The 20129-nt window shown below is 41.5% G+C and overlaps 1 protein-coding gene across 2 annotated transcripts; it reads left to right on the forward strand.

The window, feature by feature from the left end:
- Positions 1-5025: 5025 nt before the first annotated feature.
- On the forward strand, positions 5026-12269 carry LOC144717229 (caspase-8-like). 2 transcript variants are annotated; one of them, XM_078592619.1, is made up of 11 exons: positions 5026-5144; positions 5329-6034; positions 7382-7487; positions 7682-7826; positions 8161-8315; positions 8700-8802; positions 9009-9076; positions 9870-9972; positions 10247-10440; positions 10625-10926; positions 11209-12269. In XM_078592619.1, exons 2-11 carry the CDS (start codon positions 5724-5726, stop codon positions 11360-11362), a joined length of 1641 nt encoding a protein of 546 aa, XP_078448745.1. In that variant the 5' UTR covers positions 5026-5144; positions 5329-5723; the 3' UTR covers positions 11363-12269. The 2 variants fall into 2 exon arrangements, with proteins under 2 accessions (XP_078448745.1, XP_078448753.1); XM_078592627.1 differs by having other exon boundaries at positions 8167-8315.
- Positions 12270-20129: the final 7860 nt, after the last annotated feature.

The raw sequence follows: 20129 nt of genomic DNA on the forward strand, positions 1-20129 counted from the left end.
TGCCGTGGAGTCCAGTTTACCATGGAGTCCAGTTTGCCATGAGGTTCAGTTTGCCATGAGGTTCAGTTGCCATGGAGTCCAGTTTGCCATGGGAGTCCAGTTCACCATGGGAGTCCAGTTCACATTGGGAGTCCAGTTCACCATGGAGTCCAGTTTACCATGGGCAGAGGTCGGCGACCTGCGGCTCATTAAGGATTATTTCGTGACGTTATTAAAGAGCGTCTTGTATCCACATTGTATTGCAACTCTTTAAAAATATTGATTTTTTTTACCGAATTAGGAAAAATGTATTTGTTATTGTGGTTGCCGACCCCTGGGGTGTAGGCAGTGACATCACACGCGCCAGATGCATGAGTACAAAGCTATGTCTTTTAAACATTCTGCAGCGTGTGGAGTCAGATAGGCCCAGAGGGTTGTTCATGTGGAAGAACGACCCTTTTGTTTATATTTTAAGAGAAGTGAGATCGAGAGACCATGTATTTATGAGCAAATGTTTCTTAAATACACTTTCGATTCTGGGAATTATGGTCAGAGTACTAGTTGTGTAGTTGTGTTTCGTTGCGGGGATTTCCCATCCCCCCCCCCCCCGCTTTCATATTCAGTGGTACCTGAATTGTCCTTTCATGCCCCCATGTATGGGAGAGCTTCATCCAGCAGTGGATTTGCAAAGGACTGTACATTGATGTAGAAAGGGTGGTTGCAGCAATCACGAGTTTGGTTCAATCACGAGTCTTGTTCATTCTCTTTGCTATGCAAACAGCGGTTTGAGCAACGTAACGTTTAATTTAAGTATACAGTATGCCCTATATGTGATGCAGCGATTGTCCCTTACTTTATGGTCAAGTAATAACATAGAAACGGAATCACGGGTGGATTTGGAACTTAAACAAATGCATTAAAGCGGGTGTGCAAGAGTAAATAATCTGTATCACCTTCAAATATTCCAAAGTTGAATGTTGGGGACTTTTTAATGTGAATAAACTTTGTCTACATAGGTGCAGAACCACCCTTACCATTATTGGAGCAACAATAATCACATGAGTCAAGTGTTTCATTTCTCATAACTTTGAAAATATTTGATTACTGATAATGTTGAACTGTTGAGAATTTGTTTAACACGCAACAAAACGAGGCAGTTAATAAATTAGTAAGGCACATTCATATACTTTCCAATGCTAATGTCTTCATTGATTAAAACGTTATTGTCCTCGTATATCACTCAATAGGTCTGCCGGATCAATTTGTAGAGTCCGACGGTTTAATAAAGAGGTGGTTCCTAAACGAAACCCTGTTATCATCTTCACTGCGATCATCACCCACTATCTTACTTATTGCAGCATCATGACCAATCTTATAGCAATGCGTACCACTCGCCCTCCTTGCACAACAGCGCATTTTCGTTAGCTGTTCAAATAGTTCAGAATTGTTTAACTACAGCTTCCGTTTAAAATAAACCTTAAACTTTGACTTGAAACTTTCGTGACTGCAGGAATTAATATTCTTTGGTTATTTCGGTGAAGCCACGTAGATAGAAAAATAATTATAAGAAATAAAGTGAATAAACCACTTTGGGTCATGACTTGCTTTGTGTTTTCTTGTCAACCTCCACCGTCAGCAGTGTGTGTGTGGAGCGAGGTACAATAAATTTCGATTTAAAGCTTTCGTGACTGCAGGGATTCATCTTCTTGGTTCTTTCGGTAAAGTCACGTAGAAGGGAAGTAATAAAATAATAAAAATAAAACATAATAAAATATGTTTTATTTTGTTTATTTTTATTATTTTATTACTTCCCTTCTTTACTTTACCGAAAGAACCAAGAAGACGAGGTACAATACTTTGGTGTAGACCAGGGGTCTGCAACCTTTAAGACATAAAGAGCCACTTGGACCCGTTTCCGAAGGAAAAAATAAACTGGGAGCCGCAAAACCATTGCAACATTTAAAACAAATATAACACTGCATATATTGTTTCTTACCTTATTGCTATATACAGGATCGTGCAGTCAGCTGTCAATCTGAATAAAAAAAGGACTTTTTCACTTAACAATGTAAAATATATTTTTGCAAATTAATAGCTAAATTACCTGGTTAATGGGATTTTTGCTCCTGAACCTCAGTGCACAGTGTCTGCACATCAGGGCTGTAAGACGTCACCTTCATTTTCACACAGGCTTGCAAGCTGTCATCTGTGAGGCGTGATCGATGTTTGTTTTTAATATAGTTCATGTTGGAGAAGACCTGCTCACATACATATGTGGAGCCGAAGATCGACAGGACTCCAAATGCATACTTTTTCATGTTTATATAAGTGTTGGGGATGGCATTCCATGTTTCGAATACAAGTTTGTCCTGTTTGGGAAGGTTTTCAATATCACTCCATTTATGATTCTGAGCCAGAATGGCCTTCTGACGGGCAACATCCTCAAGAGTAGCGGTCAAGCATTTGAACTTGGACACCCATATATCTTTGTCGGCTATATCGGCCAGTTCCATCTCAAGATCAGGTTGACTTACACCTGCAAATGCAGTCATATTCAATAGGGATGGATCGATCGCCAGGGGAGTGACAGGGAAGGATAATGTCGTTTTTTCCTCTCTGAACTCACAGAATCGTTTCCCAAACGAACTTTGCATTGTGGTGATTGCAGACTTGAAATATTCCAAATTTATCGTATCATGACTTTGTTTGAACTCTCTCAAAGAGGGAAAGTGAGACAGTGTACCTCTCTGTAAATCTTTGACAAACACTGTCAACTTGCGCTCGAATGCCAAAACCTCCTCCAGCATGTGCAGGGCTGTGCCTCCTTTCCCCTGAAGGGTTGTATTTAGCGTGTTTAGATGTGCTGTCATGTCTACCATAAAATGTAATTTTTCCAGCCACTCTGGCTGTTCCAGCTCAGCAAAGGTGAGCTCTTTGCTGCCCAGGAAGGTTTTTACTTCTTCCAAACATGTGACAAAGCAACGGCAACGTTATTGCCTGTCACCGGGCGGGCAGTGTGGAGCGGAGCGGCGACCTGTCAGCAGCGGCAACGCCAGAGCAGGTGTCACAGTGCGCCTCCTCCCCTCGCTAGCATCCGCCCCGGAGCCGCGGTCAAGGTTCAAAAGAGCCGCATGCGGCTCCGGAGCCGCAGGTTGCCGACCCCTGGTGTAGACCTACTGGCAGTGTTGGAGCCCTCTCTCATATTAGCATTGGCTGCCCTGCCCATCTCTAAACCTTTATAAACGGCTTGCCTTCAGAGGCTAGCCAACCTGTTCCTGATGACGACCGCTTGTGTTGCGATCGAAACATCGTGGTTTATTTTTATTACTGAAAACCAGAATAAGTCTACATTATAGACTGCCAGTGCGCTCACTCAGGTTAAGAACCAGGCTTCAAGTCTGCATTATAGGCTGTCAGTATGCTCACTCAGTTTAATAACCATTGCTACAGTCTACATTATAGACTGCCAGTACACTCACCAAACTTAATAACCAGGCTTCAGACTACATTATAGACTGCCAATACACTCCCCCAATATTCAAATGTGTTCAAAATGTCCCCCAATATATTGCTATATACAATTTATATATAAAAAAACATGCTATGTAAATAAAAACAAATTTGCTAAACCTTGGCCACAATATCTGGACTTGTCATATAACAATGCATAGATTTCTGTTTATATGATTGTGGTTATGGTTGTACTTTATAAATCCTTAATCTCTGTCATTACATACAATGAAACAAGAAAAGGTAAATAAAAAGCAATGAAATACAATACACTATTTGACATTATTGTAAAAAAAAAGTCCTCCCCATGTGTTAGTGCATTTTTTAATATTTTAGGCAGGAAATTTGTTTCCAAATTTAAATTTTTTTCTGGGTGGGGGGGGGGGCTTAGACCCCCTGGAAGATTTGGTGCCCCCCAATGTTGACTCCATGGCTACGACCTTGGAGTGTTTACGAACTGCAGTGGTTCTCAAAAGTGTGGTCTCGTCACTGCCAGCGGTCCGTGACGGACTTCGAGGTGGTCTGCGCGGCAGCGATGCAAAATGCAGGTTGATCCGCACACAATGGAAAGGTTTATGCCTTTTTATTCGGACATTATTTAATGTTTTACTTACGATATTTAATGTAAAAAAAGTTTAAGTTTGGTAAATACCCTGACTAAACTCCCCTAAGATATAAATGCCCCCGCCCCCAGGAAAAAAAAACCCTTCTAGCTGGGTTAAAAACAAAATTCCGGTAATATGAATAATAATATATTCGTGGTATTAAGAAAGATTCGTGAATGCGAATTGTGTCACCAGGGTGGGTGGGTGGTGTGGGGTGGGTTGGTGAGCTTCTTTGGCCCGCGTAAATGTTTGCGTCGTCTTGATTGATCCGCACGGGCTCCACAAGAGTTTTGAGAAACCCATGGGATCTTTCCAGAGCCTCCCGACACATGAAACATTTTTAAAAGCTACTGCAAGAGAAAATTATTTGAAAAGTTACAAACTCAGGCTTGCATACAATCTTTTTGTGCTGTCGATGGATCACCGGAGAAATACTAGCCCGCGCACTAAGCCTTTCCAGTATACAATGCTGAGAATGAACCATAAAAGTAATTCAAGAGTACATATCCATACATTTTCCATGCAGAACATGTATTTACGTGTAATGATTAGACTTGGTACGGTTAAATGATTAAAACATGTAGCTATATAGACCATTTGTATACATATTATTTAATGCTAATTTTTTTTCTTCAGGAGTGTCGTGGAAAAGTCTTTGCTTGAGTACTATGAATTTTATGAAACGGTGTGCAAAGAAAAGGTGCATACGCAAGGCCAGGCAATGCAGGTAAAGCAATTGTAGTCGTTAATTTTTACATTGATAAATGTAGTATTGCAGCTTTGTATTTACAAGTGGGGATCTAATGATGTGTGAATATTGATACCCGATCAGTGTTACCAGTTTTCATGGTATTAATACTGACACGTGTTTGCCCAGTGTTATATAGACAACATCGCGTCTTTCACTGCCTGGCCCTGGCCCCGTGACACGCAAATTTACTGAGACCGCCTCCTGTGACGCAATCAGAAGGGGATCTCCCTTCAATTCCCATCAATCTGGAATACACCGTGGAGTTTTTTACGGTGGCAAATCTCGCCATCCCACCGAAGGTTCGTATCGCTTAATCGTCATCATAATTCGGTGAAATTCATCCGTCGTTTTTCACGAAATTGTTGTCGCAATTGTTTTAAAATGGAATCCCATTTCGTTGCGCGCGTCTCGTCGAGTGAGGGCCGCGATCGCGGGCAGAGTTTTCGCGACGTTCGATTGACGTTGAACTTTTTCCTCGAACAGATCCTACTCAAGACAGCCGGATCAAACCTCCTGACTTTGGGGAAGATCTTAAGGTTTCCAATATGTGTATCGTGTGTGAAATATAGCTTTGTTCGCGCTCACTTTGTCGCGTTTGCCTCCTTCCGTAGTCGGCCTAGCGCAGGCTTTGTTAGTTGATAGGCGACGTACGCGATGTGTAAAGTCAATTCTTTGGTTCACGTTGAGAGCGATTTACAGTCAAGATCCAGCTTCAGGCAACATAGGACATCTTCGACGTATTGACAACTTCGAACGCCTCACGTTCGTAATTCGCCTCAAATTTAACAACATCGCCAAGCTTCAGGATATTAGGAGAAGACTTCGGAGTTCGGTGACGTGAATCTGCATTGGGATCTCTTCGTCTTAAGTGCACGAATATGGCTTCTTTAGCGATGTCTCATCGGATGGAACTGCAAAGATTATCTGAACAGTTGAGCGAAGAAGAGGTGAGCAGCCTGCGATTCCTGTGTCGTGATGAGCTGCCCACCTGGGCCTCCCTGCCCACAGCCGAGCTGCTGATGGCCCTCTACCAGATGGGGGGCATCGGCCAGCTGACTGCCAAGCTAAGCGCCTTGCACCGCCACGATCTGCTGCGTCGACTGGGCACCCACAACGCCCAGATGGCAGGAGGAGCTGATAATGTTCGTTATGGGACGGTGGCGACAAGTCGTGCCGGCTCCAGCTACAGGTGAGAGGAGGAGACCCTCTTTGGTGGTCGCCGTGGCCCCTCGTCACCCTTGCTCACTCGTGTATTCGTGGACATCACCGTTCACATCTCGTTGATGTTACCACCAGAGCTGGATGTACGTCTTGGGTCTTGGCCACGTTGGGGGATGATTTTACTTTTAAAGTGTCTCATATCTCAAGCAGTGGTTGGTGGTAATCTCATATTGTGGACCTGGACAAGAATGTTCTCATGTTTAAATAATCTTTTCGATGGACACTTCAATCTCAGAGTGGTACTTTGCGATTTAAATATCTTGAGATGACGGCATCGTCAATGTATATTTGGAATGTGTGCAGTGTTGAGCTATTTTTTGCAATTAAATATTTACATCAAGAAACTGAGCAATATATAAGTCCCTCCCCATAACCCCTTCTCACTCTCTTAACCGCTCTGATTGGTTGTGTCTAAAGTTCTCTTGGGTCCTCGGTGTACTCAGCCCTAAAATTATGTTTCCGGCATTAAGTTAATATGCTCTATTAAATCTGGTCCTCGCTTTTTGGGTACCATGACTCTATAAATTGTTTTCCTAAACGTTGTTGGTGTGCCATTTATGACTTTTATTCAGGATCTTTCAAAATCGCATCCCACCTCAAATTAGGAATATTTCTCGTAAAGTAGGCTTTCCATCCAATGTTGACCATTCTTGGTATTTCACCAGTGGATACTGCTTTATTTAAAATTTCCATATTAATTACAACATGTGAAATGAGATCTTTATGGTTTATAAACGTCTCCTTATAAGCATGCTTGGAATTGCACTGAGTGATACAAATAAATAAGTACACGGATCAGGAAACAAACACGCAAACACAAATATGGACAAGAAAGGTACATGTCTTTGGGTTGAACACCAACGCGAGATGGAACTATAGCAGGTGAACGAGACTGATGCTGGAATGGTAGCCAAAGGAGTATGACCACCCTGAGGCTGGGGCAATGAGATCAGTACATGTGTAGGAGTGATATGGATGGTAGCATTGGATTGTCCGGATTGGTGACAGGATGCCGATACTTAAATTTCATCAATTAATAAACAGTGGCTGGTCATGATTCACAGTTTGTTGCCTATTTCCTGTTGGTACTTAAAGAGCAACTCATGGATGGCTGGAATCAACAAGAGTAGCCATGCTCATAGTTTTGATTATTCAAATATAGATTTTTTTTTCTCGTGTGGGTGTTAATTTAAATGAGTGATGTAAGTGATGATTCATCATGCAATTGTTTTATAATCTCAAGAGTTAAATTCCTTGCAATGCTTCCACCAACAGTTTCCACTAAGTTTGACGGTAGTGTTTTTTAATTCTGCAGGGAGTTTTTGGTGGAACTGAATGAAGGAATCTCAAATGATGAACTGTCAAGCATCAAGTACTGCCTACAAGATGACCTTCCTCAAAATAGGCTAAAGAATGTAAATGTAAGTATCACAATTACACAATAGTATTGTTCCCAATTGAAAAAAAGATATACTCTGGAGATAGTCCATATTGGTCAACACATCTGTAACAAACTGTATTTGTTTACGAGTTAAAATGCACTTGCAGTAGATTGACAAGAGTGATAAGTGTCTGCAATTATTTCATTAATCCACATGTCTGTGTTGCATTACAGAGTCTATTGGAACTGTGCCATTTACTGGAGGAACAAGGCCAGCTTTCATCAGACAACCTATCGATGCTTGAGCAATGCTTTGAGATTGCTGAAAGACATGATTTGAAAAAAAAATTAAACCGATTCAAACTGATAAGCCCAGCAGGTACAGTTTTAAGACTATAGTATAACATTTTAACCTCTGATACTGGCCAATTATCTTAATGATATACCAACTTGAATGTCTTGTATTTTAGTGAGGCTTTTATGGATAAATAAGTAAACATTTGAATTTTATTCTAAATACTATAAAATGTCACATGTATCGAAAATCCAAAGGCCCAACATTCAATGTTAAATTGCTTCGTCAAGAATGTTTTGTCCATTCGAAAATATGAGCCAAGTATCACATGCTCTTGCTCATGTCATTCATTAGCCTCTCCACTAGGAACAACTCCCCATGCTCACTGCATATTTTTTACTTTGATGTATCGTTTAAGGATCAGAAAGAGCAGCGGATCCTGCTACATATATGAGAATGCCATCTGCAGAGAGGGTGTATGTGAATGCACATCCTGCTTCACTGCCTGACCGATTGATGCATAGTGGTGCCCACAACAGACAGATTAATGGAAGTGGAAGAGGAGTCCAAATGGTAAACAACATTTACAGTTTTTCAATGTAGTGTTCCCAGCTTTAGTAATATAGGCATATGATGTTTGCATGAGCTGAGTCCGTCTTGTTAAATATTAACATCCAATTGAAAAATATGCTTCTAACATTGATCATATTGATTGGATAGAATTGCATTCTATTATTCATTGCTTTTGCTTTATATTGTACACGGTTCTTCATGTGTACATTTTGTGTATTGGACTATAATTATGCAATGAGTATATACAAATCTGTATGATTGCAACAATTGAATAGTTGGGAAATTTTCAAATACCAGCATAATATATGTATTTTCTTATATAGTGGTTGATAAATGAATGTTGAAAATATTTGAGGCATAATTCAATTGTGGCCTTTTTTCTAGGTTGAGAAACCGTACAATTCAGGATGTTCATTTGTACGTGGAATTGCTGGCCCACTAATGTCACAATATCCCAATGCATACCCTCATACTCCAATGCGCCAACGTAAGTTGCATATTATGGTCGGCAGGAATTTACACATGACAACAGCTGATTGGAGACAATGTGACATCACAATTGTTATTGTGTTTTTTTATTGCTATTATTTCTGCAATTGTACTCTTTAAACACGATTTAGCATTTTGTTGCCACTGATTTCAGTACTAAAGTCGTGTTGCTTGTGTTTTGATCGTCTTTTGTGTCTCCAAAAGCAATACCTGTACGTTCATCAGTGGTACAAGCTTCAAGAGACAGGCCAAACGCGACAAGCTCATCCATTGTAAATATGAATTTTTCATCATCACCAACAGTCGATTCACACATTCACCATATCTCACAATCCTGCAGGGAAAATATTCAATCTCGCGGCAGTAGCGAGATGTGAATTACCTCGCCTGGTATACATGAGGCCATGGGTTTGATCCCGACCCTGACGCCTGTATCTTTGGAGTTTGCATGTTCTCCCCCAGGTCATATGGATGTTTTTCTTCGGGTCCTCGGGTTTTACCCTCCACATTTAGAAACACGCGTTTAGAGTATTTTGCTATAAATTTCCACTGATAAGCCACTTTGTTGAGCTATCATTTGTGGCCAGGTCGCTTCTGGAAAAGAGCTATATAGCTCAGTGAGCCTTCCCTGATAAAACAAAAAAAAGTTTAGTTTCAAAAGTGTAGTTTTTATCTATCACAGGCTGCTTTCATCGCCCCGTCTCCTCAGCTGACGTCCTCTAAGACATGTTCCCTCCCTTGGCTGCCACTACGTCATTATTCTTGATCATCAGCCATCCCTGGTGTCATGTTGCAATGGTAAGCACACTGGACCTGCAATTCAGATGGCTCTGTGTTTGATGTCATAGCTGATCGGCAGGTTGCATGTAGGGGGTGAGGTGTGGATACTCTCACCTCTTCCAAGATGTCTGGCCAGCATGGAAGAGTAGGCTAAATACCCTCTAGAGGGGCTTTCTAGAACTTAATTTATTGGAGGCCCTTCTGCTAGCAGTGGCATGAGCAAGCAATTGGAGGTTGTAAAATGTCATCTTTATTATTGTACTCACCTTGTTTATTTTTCTATAGCTGGAGACAGATAGCTACCCGATGGCTCAACCTCTTGGGCTGTGTCTGCTCGTGGTAAACAAACAAGGACTTCGGAATACAGATGCCTTGTATAAAGATGCAGGTGAGGTTGTGTGGGACATTTGTGGTTTATTATTAATTACTACAGAATTATCTTGCTTATTTAGGCAAGCTTTACTGAATTTCAGGGCTTTATTTCAGGAGTGTTCTTTGTTGGTTATTATGGTTGATTAAAATTATTTTATATAAGTCATTGTGATCATCTTAACCATTGTTTTTTATCGCATTAGATTATGGATATTGCACTGCCATGCTCAGGTTCGTCATAAAACCTTAACAATTTGATGTTTATTCTGAGTGCATGTGTTGTTTTGCAGAAAATATAAGGAAGGCGTTCTCTAACCTTGGCTTTGAAGTGACGATTGTACGTGACCTGTCAGGCATGGATATGCGAAATCTCCAGAGCCTCTGTCCCTTTAAAAAGATGCACAGCTGCTTCGTTTGCTTTGTGCTTGGGAAGGGCACAGATTCTGACATAATTGGTACTGATGGAATTCCTGTTTCAATTGAAGTATGTATTACAATGGGCACCAACAATTAAAAAAAATTTGCTGCCATGTTGTGAGACACAAAATATAATCATTGCACTTTATGCATGGGTCTATTGGCTATACGAACCAACCACATATTTGGCTTTTTTGCTTATTGGCATGATATGTAACCACAAATGCACACCTGTTTAATTTTTTTTCTAGATGCTGTCAATGAATTTCAATGGGCAGCATTGCCCAGCCCTTGTGGGTAAACCCAAGTTGTTTTTCATACTGACGGTGATGGTGGGTGGAACATTGTATGGCCAAAGTTTGCAAGTTGATTCATCAGGGGGTCTTCATTATGATGATTACTTGGAAGCAGATGGGCCAGGCATCCCGATTAATGCTGATGTTTTGGAGTGCAAATACGTCGTTGAAGAAGAAGCTGGTAGCAGAAGAGACAAGTCTGATGGAACACCTTTTATAATACACCTCACTATTTGCCTGAGTGAATTGTGGCCAATGTAAGTACTCTATGTGCGCGGTTCTTTCTCATGTACATTTTGAAATAGAAGAGTTTCATTCGTACAATGTAGTAACACCAATGTGCAATTTAGTGATGTGCACGGTCGTATAAGGCAAGTGTGATTGTTTAAATGAGATGGGCTAATTTACATGATTATCAGCTGGACACAATGCGAATGATGTTACAAACATTGTGTACTGTACTGATGGAATATTTTGTCACAGTGCATGATATATTCTTAGCATTTTGCTGTCTAATGTGCATCGTGTGCCTCTTGTAGGGGTCATGATCTGTTGGAGGTGCTGACAGAGGTGAACAGGAGAGTGAGCATTTGCAACCAAGGGCTGCAACAACGACCCCCAAAGCTATCAAACACGCTGAGGAAGAGGCTCATTCTACCACAGACACAAGGGTCTTTAAAACAGATCTCATGAGCTGGAGTCTTTGATCCTAGACATCGTGCTTGTAACAATCACACACAACCTAAGTGGATGGCCATGCTGGTAATTTTGAAGCTGTGCAATGTTATGTGTTATTGCAAATTGTGACTATTTTGATAGACCGTATGTTCTATTTTCCAACTATCACTTTCTCACTTCACAGTAATGAACATTTGTACGCCATTCTATTTGGCATGAAGATGCAGTATATCCTTGAACTTTTATTTATTACTGAGATGTATTGGAATTTTTTCTTATATTTAAAACGGGAAAAGAGAGCCGAGTATATTAAAACCATGTACAAAAACGAAAAATGTCTACATGTTGCAAGCAGTTAAATACCAAAGTTTTATCAGCAGGTGTGCATGCTAAATTTTAAAATCCATAGGCTGAATAAAAAAAATGGTGTGTGCTGTGGACCACATGACTTTATACTTGCTGTGTACAGACGTTATGGCATCACATGAGCTGATGTCCATATACTGTACATGTGACCATAAATCTGTAACTCTTGTCTGAAATCCTCTATTTCATCTGATGAATCTGTATGTCTGTGTTTTGGCGAGGCATTATCTTAGTGGAACAAGTGCTTTTATTGGCCACTGATTGAAGTAACTACATTATTACAGTCTAACCTGATATGGCTGGTGTTTGTGGGTGAACATTGTCTTTCATTGTAGACTTGTTAAAGGTTTCCTGCAGTACTTTGCGTTGATGTATATTGATAATTTTTAACTTTTTCATAACTTTTCATAAGTAAAATGTTGCCTGACGTGTTGGTGTATTATTTCATAAACACATGCTGTTCTTGATTTGTGTAATATTTGCTATACTATACGTGAATTTAGTATTCAAAACTATTACCTAAACGTCTTTGTAATTTATTAAAATGTTACCCTGATTTTGTTTCCCAACATTACTGGTCAATTTAGTAAATGTGTTATTAGAATGTATTTCAGTAAAACAGTTATGAAATATCTTCACTTGCACATTATTAGCTGTGACATGAACATCATTTATTGCTCGACAATCTTAAGATTTTCAGATTAAATACGCGGTGGATGTGTTCCTGAAAAGTGCCGCATTAAGCGAAAACTTTCCCCATAAATAACGTAACGATAAAGTTTGGCGATATTCGATGCACGTGTTCAGATGGTGGGATAACAAGGTACTGTATCGTTCCATGGTACTGTATCGTTCCATGGTACTGTATCATACCGATCAGCTGCGCAGTTCAAGAAAGTTCGTCGTAGACCACTCAGAAACCACCTTGTAACGTGCGCGTTCTGCGTTATAAAGGGAGCATTATGCGAAAAATGTACCCAACTGGAATAATCGCGTTGTGAAAACTCGTTACGTTTTAATCACATTTTTAAGAAAAATCTATGTGTGTATACAAGGTGCTTCAAAACATGTCAACACACATGGTACTATCGTTTTTAATGGGAAAAAAAACGGATAGTACACTGTAACATGATCACATGTAATGTTTATAGCTTCAAAAAGTCAGTCTCCACTTGTTCGCCATCATTGTCAACACATGCCTGGAATCTTCTGCAGGTGGTCTCCAGAGCCCGGAGGCACATTTATTGTGGTATTGTTGCAAATTCTCAAAAGTGTTAACATTTTTTTTGAAGCACCCTGTATTATGACATGAAAACGTTGAAAATGTACGATGGAACAAACATTTGAGCCTAAGATTCACGAAGTACATGACACCAATACAATTTGTGCTGGAGCATTGTCATCCAAAAGCAAGGTTGTGGCTTTCATTTTTCTGAAAATGTTTTATTTGATTTCATGACTGCAAAGACACTGGCCTGAATTCCACACACATTTTTCATTCCCACGGAAGGAAGGCGTTCTCTAAACTTGTTTCAACTGATTCCACACTCGTGTCGAAGGTGTCTGCTAACTTTGAAAAAGCAGTCTTCGAAACCATCTTGCTTTATCTTGAAGTTTGCTTCATTCACTAGTCGCAGGCCATCCTGATCTGGGATCATCTTCAAGAGTCTGACGAGATGAACTTCTGATGCCCACTTTTAGTTGCAAATCATACATTGTCACAATGCACTTTCAACATACATTCATAAATGTATTCCGTTTATTGTTCTCTACCAACAGTTGATGATTGGATGATGCCTGATTTTCTGATATTCACCAAATATCGTATACCTGAATGAGTAAAAATGTTAATAAGGAACAAAGCAATATATAATATCGTGACCTGGTTGTTTCAATACTTTACATTGACTATAAGCTGCAACGTGAACGGTTTTTGGTAAGATTCCGATCTTTTTATAGCACCATGCTATATTTCCGTCAGTATGTAAATTAGCCTCCAAGTGTTGCGGTAATGCACGCGTCTGCTGAAAAGTGCAATGGGTCCGTGTGAAAAGATGATTTTCATTCGTCTTATTTGCAGTGACCATTTGCATCGTAAGGCAACCATTGTTGACCTCCCACAGTGGTAATCATTTAGAATTTGTAAATGGGCAAAACAATGCTAAAATAAACGTTTCAATCGGTGCATATTCGCAGCGATACCGATCAAAAACATGGACACTGACGAAAAAAAAACGTAAAAGTTGGAACGTGCATAAAAGCATGGGGAGAGGTGTACGCTTGCAAATATTCGCAAGAGAAAGGTGCACATGGATCAGAGGACATGCAATTGACATATGGCATGTTTGGACAAGGCACATCGCTTCAAAGGATGATGGCTGATTGCCGAGATTTGACCATGGCGTGGCAGCCAAAGGATGACCATTCCACAGATGGAGCAATGAGATTTACGTTTGTGTGGGAGATGGATGGAATTTTGTGTTACGAGACATTTAGGGCGGCCTTCATTCAGCAGTGGATAGATCAAGGATGATGACCAAAATATTACGTTATGTAAGAATTATAATTGAAATAATATGTGCATGAACGTTTGAATTCAGTCTACAAGATTCAGTTTGGAGTATTTGTACACATTGGAGGAAACACGTTTATGGAGAGAACATGCATACAAGTTTATATTGGTCAAAGCTCCGCATGTATAGACATGCGAACTCCTTGCTTTGTCTCACGCACGACTCGACTTAAAGCTGCGCATCGAAGACTTCGTATTCCTCCATGAGCGATCAATCCCACTACCGAAGTTGCGATGTGAAAGTGCATTGGCACCACACAAATGGAGCACGATCATTGAAGGTGATAATGGTGAGTTTTAAATACACTGATATCGTCCAGCGCAACAGCACTTGAAAATACAATAATTGCCATTTTACTGATACTGATGTCTTTATTTATCCGGTCCAGTTTTGATAAATAAATTTAAATGTTGCTGTGAATAGCCTTGATATTTTATTTCCTTTCCGGACTGATGTGTATTTTGTCGCTGCAGTATTCTTGGTATCTTAAGTGGCCGCTTTGAAAGTTTTTCTGTATACCGTACTTAATTTAGTTTCTTATTAACCATATGCCTCGTCATAGGTTCTACAAGCCAGAAAATGACATTTTTTACAATTTTGAAACATTGTATTTGTGTTCAATTGTAGAGAACATTTCCTAAATCCAAATTGTTTATATAGACGGTTGCCCCCTGAAGTTTCCATCCTTCATTTTCCTCTGGTCTTTATTTTATGGGACGCTAATGAGGAATAAAGTACAGTACTTCAGATCAGTATTTCTTCTAACAAAACAATGGGGCATCATTCCATGAAGTATTTAATAGCTGTGCAAACATAGTTTAAAAAATTTCGTTAATACTGAGCCATCTCACATTTAATGATAATAAAAAACAGTAATACTTTTGCAGGAAATTCGCGTCCAATTTCCCAAACAAGGCCAAATTAGAATCAAGATACATGTGAACAAGTGAAGTACACGCTTACTAAATAAAGAACATACTAAACTAGATTCGAAGCTTTCATGACTGCAGGAATCATTCTTTGGTTCTTTCGGTAAAGTCACGTAGAAATAAATAAAATGAAAGAATAAAATTATTAAATAAATTATTGATTTTCTTTCTAAGTGACTTTACCGAAAGAACCAAATAATAAAGAACATAATCTGCTTGCTGGAGGAACGGGGAACTGCAGAATATTCCTGAAAGTAGATCGGGATAGAAATGTCGAAGTAGAGGTGAGCGACCAGCATGGAGTGATTTTGGAAAACGTGATTTAATCAAAACCAAGGAACCTCTGCAGTACGATATGGGAATGTCCTACTGTTGAGATGCATTGTTTAGTATGCTTCGCATTTGCATTGAATTGTAGGAATCCTAAACACGGTCTCGTCTGACTTTGTTAATTTTCTACAATCCACAGTTCTTCAATACGCTGGATTTGAATCTCTCGAAATTAAGATCGTGTGTGTGTCTTCGTGCATGCAAAGCAATGGCTTTTGGGTGAATGTTTTCCGTTCTAATAACTTCCGACCGGCCACCAATGTGTGGCGCTGTTGTATAGCATCCTGTTAGTCCGCTGTCGTGTAAAATGATCAATTAGAAATCAATGTAAGTTTATAGAAAGGTATGTACAGTATGTTGAACTTCTTTCGCACCGTAAGTAGAGATTTTAATTCCCTCGTGTTACAACCTGACATAGCGCGTCCACTATATACGTTAAATTAGTAGATAATGCGTGGATGTTGGAGATGCTGGTAAACTACAAAGGGGCCGTCCATAAATGACGTCGCGCACCTGGGGGCGGGGGGGGTCAGACATTTGTGATGATGTGTGACAAGGGGGGGGGGGGGGGGTGTGAGAAATGTGACGTCACATAAACATGCGCAACTTTAAATAAATATAGACAACACGTTCTACTTAATTAAATAGACTTTAATAAATGTTTTCTACAAAATCAAAGTGCAGAGCCACGTTAAACACGCACTACAATGACAATAGTTGAAAGCGATTTGAAGCATGTTTTATATTGGGGGGGGGGGGGGGCAGAGCTTTGTGACGTTATATTTGAGGGGGGGGGGGGTGTAAAAAATCGTCCAAAATCGCGTGACGTCATTTATGGACGGCCCCAAAGGAGGACCAAGCGTGTTCCTTGTGGCCAAAACCTGCCCGACAAAGACGTCCTTAAAAGACACCTGAAGACAGCCACAATGTCAATGTGGAGACACGCGAGGCAACGCCAGCCCACCGTGACCGCCGGGTGATGGTGCTGGAGCCCAGGGGTCCCCAGCCCCCGGGTGCACGGACCTGTCAGGACCGTGGCCTGTTAGGAACCGGGCCGCACAGCAGCAGAAGGTGAGAGCGGTGAGGCCACGCACGTGGTCCGCCCCCATTTTATTATTCACCACTTCCGTCCGCGTCTCTTTGCCGCACTGCGCACTTGTCAGTTTTGGTGAGCCCACAAGCTGCTAACCCTAGTAGCCAACATGACAGGGGCGGTTTCTTCATTAGGGCGATTGGGCGACACACCACCAAAGTGTGAAAGGGACTTTTTCAATCACATTCACAATCTCATTCTACCACAGGGTTACGCTAGCCGTCACTGTGCCTCTAGACATAGTCCAATCAGCGTCATGTCACGTTCTGTGGAGTACCGCCTCTTTTTGGGCGATTTCACTCTGGCTGAGAATCGCCCAGAGTGTTCCCATAGACTTACATTCAAAGATGTTTTTTTTCGAACTGCAGGCACTGCAATGCATTCTCTATGGGTTCCGGGAGGGCTCGCACTAACGTGCTTACGTCATCATACGTATCCTTAACTTGTGCAGCGATTGGTGGGAACAAACATCGCTGTCGGACGAAAGCCTTGTATGTCCAAAACTATTACTTTTCAGGAAACGAAAGAAAACCTGTTTTTTCCCCAAAATAATTTCCAAGCTCCTTTAATGCTTTTCATTGGTTAAATATTTGTAAAACACATTGACAGATGTAAAGGGTGACCAATAGCATTAATATTTGAAAAAATATGGGAATATAAAATATGGGTTCTGCCTGATACATTGTTGCTGTCGGGATGGAAACCTTGTATCTCCATATTTATATTATAATAAATAATTTATTTTATAACTAAAATAAATGTATTTATTTTGTCAGGTCTGCGACACAATCTTGGTCCACACCAAAGAAAGGTTCTCCTTTACCGACCACCTTGTAAGTGCCTTGCTGCTACAAGGAGAGATGTTTCAACAGCATGGCCATACATTCCCTGTTGAGGCTCTGAACATCACTGTCAGGGCATACCCTATGTCAAATAAGGCGAAGCTGAAGACTGAACTGTCTCTCATTTATGAGTCCAGAATTCAAGGGCTGCTGTGGTGCACTGGCGCTGTACCAGGTTTTGCTGAAGTACAACCTCCAGGATACTTTTTCAGAGACTGTTGCTCTGTTGAACATCCTCATAACCACTCCCATGACAACTGCTCAAGCTGAGAGGTGTTTCTCAACCTTAAAGAGAATCAAGACATTCCTGAGAAATGTAATGGGACAGGAACGTCTGAATGCACTGCCTATGCTTTCCATGGAGAGGGAACTAGTCAGGAACATGCCTGCTTTCAATGAGAGAGTAATTGATCACTTTGCTAATTTGAAAGAGAGAAGAGCAAGATTTCAGTATAAGTAAGCAGTGTATTAAGCGAGTAATGTGATGTAAGCAGTGTAATAATAGTGAGTATAGAAACAAACAAGGAGATGTATTGTAAGAGTCACTTTATTTTTCATTATTATTAAAGTAGTGAAGTTGCCTTTACATGCTTAAGCTGTTAATTTATCCATTGCATGGGTGGACCTTATCCTTATCAATCATCCAAACATTTGCCCCCCCTGAGAGATTTTGCAGGAGCCGCCACTGCAACATGAGTCAAAAAACAAACGTCGCTGGAAAGCTTCTTTGAAAAGGTGGAAAGACCCAATGATGAACCCCCTCCCCCCCGGTCCGTGAAAAAATTGTCTTCCGCGAAACCGGTCCCTGGTGCCAAAAAGTTTGGGGACCCCCCACCCCATCGCCATCAACACCAGCAGCGGCAGAACTTAAATCCAGGCGCGGTTCGTCCACTAGGGGGCGTTGGGGCGCCGCTCCACCAAGCAGCTGGAGATGAGAAATGGTACTGGTAGGAGCATCCTGGTTACACCAGCCCACAGGGGATTATTGTGTCCGTCCGTCCGTCGTGCATCGAAAAATGGGAGGGGTGGGAATGGGTGGGGAGGGTGGGGAGGGGCTGGGTGGGGAGGGGAGGGTGGGGCTGGGGGGAGGGTGGGGCTGGGTGGGGGGTGGGAGGGGTGGGGCTGGGTGGGGGGTGGGAGGGGTGGGGCTGGGTGGGGAGGGAGGGGCTGGTCACCCCGTGGTGCCCTTATAAAACTCAACGTTTAACCTACTCACGCCGGCTTGTGCCCACCCTCACAGTCGGGCATATTTGCGGAATACACCACGCCGACGTTGAACCTGGCCATTGACCGAGCAACCCAACGTTCCTACCAGCTCCCTCCGCAGGAATGTGTTTTCTCTATGAATTGTTTTGGTTGTGTTTAAAAAAAATAAAAGTGCTTCTTTCAACGTGAATTCCCTAAGGAAGATACAATTTTAAGTTGCTCGTGTTAGAAACCGCTGCATCACTCCACAGTTTGATTTGTGCCTTGGGGAGGGTCTCGGGGCGGCTGTGAATGGCATCCGAGTGAGAGATGTCCCCCTTCATTCGTTGCGATCAGCTTCGCATTTTAGCCACGCCGTTTGAGACCCATTCAGGGCGGTGAAAAAGGCGCCCGTGGCTGTAATGAGACGATGTCACGAGGCGATGGTGATGGCAGAAGGTACAGCAAACGGAGATTTAGCTACGAACACGGTGGAGTCACTCCTGGATATTACATTTGAAAGTATTTGTTGAGTCTTTTCAGCTGATATTTAATTGTTCTTTAGGCTTTTGGCAGTGTCAAAGGGGTTGTGTAGTGTGGACTTGAGGGTCATGGGGACATCATTTGAGTGCTTTGTTTTGTTTCGTATTGTTTATAAATGCCCTTACCTTCCGTTGGTAGATGAGACAGTTTTAGCACTTTCACGAGAAGGGCCTTAACATGGCGAGGTTTTCATGAGAACACCATATTTTCAGAGGTCACTCACAACAGCCCCGCTGAGTGTAAATGTAAAGAGCCGCCACTGCTTAAATCCCATCCAGCGGACGAACAAACTCTTGCCAACAGTGCGGCCGAAGCTTCCGCTGAAGGGCCGAACTCTCAATCCCATCGGGGCCCAGGGGATGAAAAATGATTATCGCTGTTCTCCGAAGTCATCATCGTTAGCGGTGGACAGTCGAAGAAGAAGGGAAGATCGGGTACGGTGTTTCCAAGTTCCCTGACCGAAAAGTATTGCATCTCTTTGTGAGAAAACTAAAACGCACAATACTAAGAAGAACGTTTTCAATCGGCATTTTTTTTGTTACATGTTTTCCCAGGAAGCCTGAACCAGGCCTTGGAATTTTCACAATTCAGTGGGCAGTCAAATAAAAAACTATCCATGCCACTGTCATATCATCTGGCTGGGTGGTACTATGCCATTATACTTCTGGAGGCAATAGATTGAGTACCGCTAAGCAGAATTCAACGGTGGTTGTCTTGTGAAGAGACTGGTTCCTAGCCATATGAATGTGGAATTTCTTGTCCTGGCTCAGAAGCTCCAATGGCGATGTGAGCCACTCCACACATGCTTTTGATGTTATATATTATGTTGGAAAGTAAACTAAGTGAGCGCAGATTGGTAAGGTAATGTTATTCTTTTGGGTTGATTGTAAAGGAAATCAAAAAATATATAGCACACAATAA

The sequence above is a fragment of the Lampetra planeri genome, chromosome 1, assembly GCF_965212315.1.
Source record: "Lampetra planeri chromosome 1, kcLamPlan1.2.h2, whole genome shotgun sequence".
Lineage (NCBI taxonomy): Eukaryota > Metazoa > Chordata > Hyperoartia > Petromyzontiformes > Petromyzontidae > Lampetra > Lampetra planeri.

Bases quoted from the DNA above. Each gene is read 5' to 3' on its own strand.
- LOC144717229 (XM_078592619.1), top strand. From the start codon at position 5,724: ATGGCTTCTTTAGCGATGTCTCATCGGATGGAACTGCAAAGATTATCT. The intron at 6,035-7,381 runs GTGAGAGGAGGA...TTAATTCTGCAG, and splicing joins CGTGCCGGCTCCAGCTACAG to GGAGTTTTTGGTGGAACTGA. The intron at 9,077-9,869 runs GTAAATATGAAT...ATTTTTCTATAG, and splicing joins ACGCGACAAGCTCATCCATT to CTGGAGACAGATAGCTACCC.